At 39.3% G+C, this 8,742-nt stretch overlaps 1 protein-coding gene across 1 annotated transcript in view; it reads right to left on the minus strand.

Annotated features, from left to right (window-relative positions):
• Positions 1-890: 890 nt before the first annotated feature.
• Positions 891-8,742, minus strand: part of LOC115369779 (NLR family CARD domain-containing protein 3-like) — a 38,585-nt gene continuing 30,733 nt past the window's right edge. Inside the window, exons 12-13 of the mRNA XM_030066446.1 lie at positions 6,049-6,194; positions 891-975 (exon numbers count right to left, since the gene is read on the minus strand). Coding sequence (XP_029922306.1) covers positions 891-975; positions 6,049-6,194 — 231 coding nt within the window. The remainder of the gene's footprint in view (positions 976-6,048; positions 6,195-8,742) is intronic.

Here is an 8,742-nt window from a genome sequence, read left to right on the forward strand (position 1 = left end):
ATGGAGAGAAAAAAAAATGCCAGTGGAAAAGAGATACAGCGCTCTATAGTGTCCCATGCAAAGTGTCCTGTAGGGAAGGCTTTCCCAAAGTGAGGCTGGGACAACTTTGCAAAGTACATGGTGTACGTTTTTGCAAAGAACCAAGAAGGTAGCCCAGTATCTTGCTAGCATTTTGATGTAATCTCTGATGTAATCTGCACTGTCCGCGTTGTTTTAATTTTCAAAGTACGCTTTATGTAAGTTGTTAAAACTTCCATCCATCCCATCTGTACAGGTTTGCAGTTTTAGCTCGAGCCCCTTCCTAAGGCTCAGATGTCAGAGGGGCTCACACAGTCTGAGCTGTCACCCTGGCATCCTGCTACAGTGTGTGACCTGTGAAGGAGACAATGCAGCAGGCTTTCTTCAAGTTGTACATTTTTACCAATTCCGAATTCCCAAAGACAAATGTGTGTACACTGAAAGTGCTTTTATAGATACTTCTACCCCATTTTTAGCCTAGATGCTTGGCTAAGGAGCTAACAGGTACCTTGCTTAGCTGATTCTATGATAACCTCAATTTGGAAATCGAGCAGAATTATTTGAGAGTGGTTTGCACAAAAAGCCTATAGAAATTTAAAGTTTGGTGTGAATTACATTTTCAATTAATTCAAGAGTGTGTTATTTGTGTGTGTGTGTGTGTGTGTGTGTGTGTGTGTGTGTGTGTGAAACATATGTCAGTAGTTGCCTCTGTATTTTACTTAGGAGGCGTTTGTGAATAATATTTGAAAGGTTATTACTTCCGTATATCATCTCAGCATTTTACATTTAATCTGGATCACCTATTAACAATGTAATTTTAATGGCTGACAAAGACTATTTCATCATACATGATGCACCATAGACCTGGGCAGTCACGTGATAATTCGAAGACCCTTGTGGTCCGGAAGAGTTTTATCACGGTAGCTGAGTTTATACGGTTCCACGTATTCAAGTGGTCTGAAATTGGACAGGAGCAGAATTAGTGTGATTAAATAAGATCTGCATTTAGAAATTGAGAGAAATGAGAGAAAAAAAAAGTCATGGGTACAAGTCTGTGTATCTAATAGCGCCAATCACAAAAGAACTACAGTGTCCATCATATGTTATCTAATGTTAATGTAATGTTACCTTAACCAGTGTTACCAGGGCTGACTAATGTTGACGTTACTGACATCACTCACTAGCCAATGGAAACACTTGCAGGTGCAGTGAATGTTTCCAAGGTAACAGTGAGCTCCACCAATCAGAGCCACGGTTAGGATTGTGGGTAGTGTAGTACTTTTCCATGACACCGTGAATAAAACTCATTTTTCTAAAAACGAGGTTGTTTTTATCCAGACTTGTAGCTTCAACAGGAGCAGAAAACATTGTTTTACAATCTCCTAGCTCGTGGTCAGTCTGCCTTCAGTGGTTACAACATTATGGATAATAATCATAATCCAAGTTACAGAATATCTCTGGGGTTCCACTTGTGGAGCCTCACAGCCCAGGTCCATATCTTTTTGAGCGCTGGTGGGACTGCCTGTCATGCAGCAGGTGGCCTTTTTATGTTTTCGGCCCAGCCCTTCAAACAGCCTGAATGAATGAATGAATGAATGAATGAATGAATACAGTTTATTTGGTCAATCCAAACATTATAACACAAACTCATATTTCTTATCACTACCATTAATTCAAACAAGCAAAAAAATTCAGTAAGGATTCAACCAAAAGGGTAAGGCTGAAGCAGAGCTTTTAAGGAGCCTACCCTTGAATCTGCCACTACCTATGAAAATATATCAAATATACAATATACATAAGTACATAAGTATTCAAATATATACCAGATATACTAGATATCTATATAACATGCAGTGGTTATATATATTTAAATGTTGGTGTTTTTTTGTTTTTTTTTATTGTTTGATTTGTTTTGTTTTTGTTTTACATTGCAAGATAATGAAAAATAGAATTTGACTACATGCAAAGCTGATTTTGAGCAAATGAAGAGTGAGATTTTAGAAGTACTGTATATTAAAATATATTATATATAGTACAATTCAAGAGGTCCAAAAGATCCTGGTGTAATCTGATATTAAATACAGTTCAATTACAACTTAAATATATTAAGTATGAAAAAATACATAGGAATCTCTGTGTCTATGTCCCTCTGACAGTATTAATCACCTGCTGTTTTTTTTTTTATTCCTCTGTATTTTGTCCTGATGTGGGAATCAAACAACATAAGTCCAGGCAGATTAAAACCACACCTTATCCTGCTATTACAGACTGAACTGTTAAAACTGATAATGACGTGTGTGTGTGTGTGTGTGTGTGTGTGTGTAGTATGAAGACAGAAAGTGTGAGACAGAAGGAGTGAGTAAATGTAGGGTGTTTTCTGCCTTTGGATTCCCAAGGCAAGAAACCCAAAACTGATTACCTATTTCATACCAGAGTCAATTTCAAGAGTTTATTTTCAAGAGAATATTTAGCCATAATTCAAATTTCTTGCTTTCATGCTTTTCCTGCCTAATCTGTGGTTGACATTATCTTACCTTAATTAAACACGGCATCACGAAAACAGGTCTTTCCATTTCATCAGTCATTACTAAAGCATTGTTCAGAATGAAATGGTCTTAAAATGTGTCACTAGGGGGTGCTGTGTCTTTGTATAAACTTGTATCAATGTACAAATCTTTAATCAGGTAATGCAACATGTACAAAGTATAAGAATAATAGCTTAGTTTTATTCTTTTACCCCGTGATATTTCTGTCCAGGGTGGTAAGGCTCTGCTCCTCATTCCACTCTCTCACCACCGTCTGGTTAGTGATACAAGAATTATGTGGTGTAATAACAGACTGTATATTAAGAAATAATGTCCAGTATGTTCGTCTTCCATTAATGACACTGTGGTATAGGTTCCATGTGTTTTCTGATATAAAACCACATATTCCTCTCTGTGAGCTGTTCTGAAGCAGAATCTACCCTAAAATCTCACGTAATAGTTGTAATTATAAAAAACCAATAGTTTAGATTTACCTTTATTGATCCCCTGAAGAGGAAATTCAAATGACACGGCAGCAGTAGCAGTAGTTGACATTAAAGTTAACATCAAAGCAGGAAATTCACATCAAGACTAGATTTTTTTTCACTATGTCCCTATAGAAATAGTTTCTCATTTATCCCTGGAAAAAAGAAAAATAGCAATACCTATGTACAAAAAAGGTAAGATATGGCCAAATAGGAATAGGACACAATAGACCCCTATCGCCTTTGTCCTTACACGATGCCTCAAATCAGGACACTGATGCCGTTTCTAAAATATACATACAGTACATACACTCATACTTTATCTGTTTGTAAATGCACGTGTATAGAGAGTATATCTAGCCTATCCTTTTCTCCATCACTGCCTCCACCACAGATAGTCAAGTCATTTTATGAAAAAACCTAGGACAAACTGCAAGAGAAGCAAACTCAACTGATTCTGTATCCTCAGTTTGTCCTGAGTGAGGGGAAAAAAGTCCCAAGAAATCTCATTGGTGGAAAGTTTTGAAAATCACCTCTATATGACCATATAATACCAAAAAACACTGTTTTTAACACACAGGGGAAAGGGGGTCAACATTTGACTTTAGGATATCACTATAAAAATTCACAAGTTGATTACACACACAAAGACAAGAAAAAAAGTCAATTACAAGTTCTTTGAATTATTCTGTTTACACATGCATATCACACATTATCTGATTTGATATGCGCTAATAAGGAATATAAGGAATAAATGCCAGAGCAAATATTTAAACAGTGAATTAAAAGGTTACTATATATATAGTAACCTTTTAATTCACTGTTTAAATATCTGTTCTATCTGGGAATTTCCAGATAGAACCAGAGCTGTTCTTCTTCACCAGCTTGCCCCATATGTTGGCACCATAAGCCCTGATGCTACATTCCCAGCCCAGAAGATAACACTGGTCATTAGTTAATAGTAGAACATCCATAGCAGCCTAATGCACACATTAAGGGACTGATTCCTGGATGAGCAGAGCAGCCTGTTCTTCCTGGCTCCCAGGAACAACAGCTGCATTGGCAGTCCACCTCCAGCTCCTTGGTTTTTCTGATGCTGAGCGGCGGTGAGTGGTTGCTGCCACACCATCCTATGAAGTAACTCCTCCTCCCTGTCCTCTGTCACACAGCCAACAACTGAGGAGTCATCTGAGAACTTCTGTAGGTGGCATGTTCCTGAGTCAAAGAGGTCAGAAGTGCAGAGGATGAACAAAAATAGTGACACCACTGTTCCTGAGGGTGTCAGACATGGCCTGTTGCTGAGGTAGTCTGTAATCCAGGCCACGAGGTCCTGGTCCACCTACATCTCCAAGAGCATCTTAGCTAGTCAGAGAGGCCGGATGGTGTTAAAAGCACTGGAGGAATCAAAGAGCACCATCCTCACAGCACTTTGTGGGTTCTCCAGGTGCGTAAGCTCTGTAAGGCAGGTAGATGGTGGTGATATCTGATGATATCTGAAAAGGTGACTTTTATAGAGTCTGAATTTCAGGGACAGTTGACAGAAGGCGGCAACAACACTTTATCTATATACAGATGTTCAAATGATCTTATGCTAAATCACTCAGACATTATCATTTAGAGACAAAGGGAAAAATGGGTTGTTGTCAAAGGTAAAGAGTACTGGAATTGCCTCAAATACGGAATGGAGTTTAAACTGTTTTCATATTCACAGCAACTGACTAACTACAGGGGTGTAATTTAGATATTAATTTAGCTGCCCAATAATATATTTGGACATTTGGAAGGGCAAGCCCCTCTGATGCTTTTGGCATCTGTAAGAGTGTATTTTGTATTCTAACTGAGCCTTTATGCCATATAAAAGAAGAAATGCCTTGGTCTGGGCTTTTAAAAATGGACTTGGGAAAGAATATTGGGGTATTTGCCAGCAACATTTAGAGGGAACCAGGGGTGTAACGATACATGTATTCATACTGAAAATTTTCGGTACAGGGCGTTGGGTTCGGTACAGAGGTGTGCAGCCCGGGTGAGTTACCACACGACTATAATAGGTGGCTGAACATAAGTTTCGTTTTCATTTATCCATATCCACCTGCAGCTACACGTGCACAACAGTAGAGGGCAGCAGTACGCCATGGACGCGTCTAGTCTCTGGTAGAAGAAGCATAATAAACTACACCTGAAGCCTGAGCACTGATGGCATTAGTGATGGGAATTCTGTTTCTTTCGGCTCCCAAGCGGCTCTTCAGATTTTTTTTTTTTTTTTTTGTTTAAATTAATTATTACTAACAATAATGTAAAATTATGCGCAAAATGAATTACTAATGTACAAAAAAAATGTGTTGTTTGTTTTTTTATTCATATATGTTTATTATATAAATATGCCTTTATTTATTCACTCTACATAGTGCTACAAAAATATATTATAAAATACAAAAACAAACTTTTAACTATTTACAGTTGAACTGAATTTTCGTAGACACTGCAGCAGCAGCAGCAGCAGCAGCAGCAGCAGCAGCAGCAGCAGCAGCAGTTGCAGTAGACACACTGGCACCTTCATTACAGTTTTTCTCAACTGCTTAGACACAATTCCTGGAACAACTCACCATTTTCTCAAATCTTCACACACAATTCTAAAAACTCACACCCAACGGTACAAACATCCAACTTCTGGGTCCCAATTAGTTTTTACCCTCAGACAACACACACAAGCTGTCAAAACACAGACTGCATGAGTGTTTGTTACACACTGGAGGGATTCATTCAAAACGCTGCCACCAAAATGTCCACAATAGGTTTTATTCACAGTATTTCCATATTCAGCACATATACAGGTTCATCAGCATCAGCAACAGCATCAGCATGATCTTGTCTCAGGTCAGGGTCAGGCCATAGTATTTCGTCAACATCACACATTATGTGATGTGGGAAATATCCCCTTGTGGAGCCAGTATGGCGTGGCGGTGGAGGATGCCATGATTGCTAATAGCTGCACACACACACACACACACACACACACACACGGTGATGCTGCCTCCCCTCTGGCCTGGAACTTGTGTGATTGCTCGGTGTCCAATGATGTTGCGGCCCCTTTTGCACCTTTTTGTCCGATTGAAGCCTGCTTCATCGATAAAGATGAACTCATGATGGCATCCATCTCAAAGCTTCTCTACAGGAGTTAAAAACACACATTTTACGTCAAACACAGTACTGTGTGTATTGGAATGAAAGATGGACCTTTACTCTACATACTATAACATTTCTGTGTTGCATAGCAATAACCTGCACATATTGGAATCATTGCTCCTTAACCCTGTCAGAATTCCTCTCAAAAGGCACACGGTAAAGTTGCTTCATCCTCCTCCTCTTCCTCTTTGTTGTCCACCAGCCTCGGCGTGGTTGTGATCCACTGTTCCAAAGCACATGAACAAGCCTCCAGGCCTCCAGGCCTATTTATTGACCCACAATTCTGATTGGTGTGTTAGCAATTTTTAGGCTGAGTGTTTGCACTTGGAGAAAGGTGTGGTCTCTGCGTTTAGGTCATGATAACTTGAGTTACAGTTTTTCTCAGTTGCTAAAACACTAAACCCTGTTGTCTGAACCAAATGCTCCATTGCCTGAACCCACTGATTGAATCAGTCACTCTTTTGGCAAAACCATAAGCACATTTCACCTGTTTAGACACAACTTACCAACACATTTTCATTGTGATGCACCTGTGTTGCATAATGGTGAGCACTGGTGGCAAAAGTCAAACACAAGTAAAGCACTGGTGTCACTGGTTGAACACAACAACTAAAAACTGATCACACTTGTGGCTAATGATGTGAGGGAACATATATAAGCCAGTTCAGAGAGCACTGCTGTGTGAGGCCCTACAATGGATAGAAATCTGAGAGGAGGAGTTTGTGTGAGAGGAGGTCGAGGAGGTCGAGGAGGTCGAGGAGGTCGAGGTGGTCGAGGAAGTCGAGGAGGTCGAGGTGGTCGAGGTGGTCGAGGTGGTCGAGGAAGTTGGCCCAGAACAGAGAAATGATGCTGCGGCTGAGTAATGCACTTCTCATTTGTATATTTTTGTACTTTATTTTTATGTAGCCTTACTGTATACAAGTGCTAAATGCACAAGATTTCTGTTTGTTTTTGTACTGCAAGTGCTACGTGTAAATGCACAAGATTTCTGTTTTTTGTACTTTGTTTTTTTACTATATACAAGTGCTAAATGCACAGGTTTTTTGTTTTGCAACATGCATTTAGCCTACAGTGAACAATAAACATTTATTTCTACAGCTTCATGTCCTGAGCATTGTGTTTTCTATTTTTCTATGTAGTGTTTAGTGACTGCTCAGTAGTGTTTTTAATTTTGATGGACTCGCGGGACAATTTGACAACACAGTTCAGTTTTGAGCACAGATTGAACTGTTTTGAGGTGAAAGTTTGGTTTTGCAAGAGGTGAGCAAGAGATGCTGTTGTGTGTGGATTATAGAAGGTTTGAGACTGAGAGGAGCGCCTGACCCCTTCACCACATCCCTTCATCGCTCTCTCCCTTCCTCTCTTCCCTTGCCATGTAGGCCTCACTCCCATCCTCTTACTGTTATTGGGACACAGCTGGGGAGTTGAATGGCAAGTTTCTGCACAGTTTCTCTGCATTTTAAGATGCTTTGAAAAGTTTGACGAGGACTAGGAAGTTGAATTTTTTGAATTCTTGCATTTCTTGGCATTTATGTTGAATAACCCTTTATTTGTAAATAAATATGTGTCATGAAAAGGAAAAAATGTTAAGTGTTGTCATGTCTTGTCTTGTGATTTCCTGTTTTATTTTGAAGTCCCACTTCCCTTCTGTGTCAGGTAACTTGCCCTTCCTGTTGTGTTTCCCCAGTTGATTGTCTTTCCCCGCCCTGATTGTTTCCACCTGTTCCCCATTACCTTGTGTGTGTGTATATATAGTCAGCGTTTTCCCTTGTCCTGTGCCAGTTTGTCTTGTGCCGTCTGCCAAGTAAACCACGCCATTCTAGTCTTGTTTGCCACAGTTTGCCTTGCCATTTTGCCTTATTGCCACAGCTTTTTGTTGATACTTTGTCTAGTTATTTCCTTTGTTTTCTTGACCACGCCACAGTGAGTATTTCTGTTGATACTTTTGTATAGTATTTTAGTTGTTACTTTGCATTATATTTCCTCCTAGTAGAGTGTTGAATTCCTCCTAGTTGAGTGATTTTGGTTTTGTTTTGTCCTCCTTGCGAGTGAGTATTTGTGTTGTTACTTTTGCCCAAATAAAGACTGTATTCATTCAGAACTTTTGTCTGGAGTCGTGCACTTGGGTTCTCGTTTTTGCTCGGTCCTGTCAATATGCCATTGGGCTAACATTGACTTTACCTCAGAGTTGTGTGTTGGTGTGTTAATTGTACAATGATTGTAAATTCACAGTAAATGGAAACTTCATCTGCATGACTTTCACAATAAATTACTGGCCAATTTTTGCATGATTTCCACAGTTTACATAGTAAATTCACAGTAAATTACTGTCAACTTGTGCGTTACTTTCACAGTACACACTGTAAAAGTACAGGGCCTTGTTGTAATGATGTACAGCAAAAGGTTTTACTTCCCCAGTAATGTACTGTAATATCACAGTAATTGCTTTGTCATTGAAGCTGTGAAGTTACAGTACACAGTCGTGCTTTTACAACAATGCATTGTAATATCACAGATGTGAAATTACAGTA

This window comes from Myripristis murdjan, chromosome 13 (assembly GCF_902150065.1).
Source record: "Myripristis murdjan chromosome 13, fMyrMur1.1, whole genome shotgun sequence".
In the NCBI taxonomy this organism is placed as follows: Eukaryota; Metazoa; Chordata; class Actinopteri; order Holocentriformes; family Holocentridae; genus Myripristis; species Myripristis murdjan.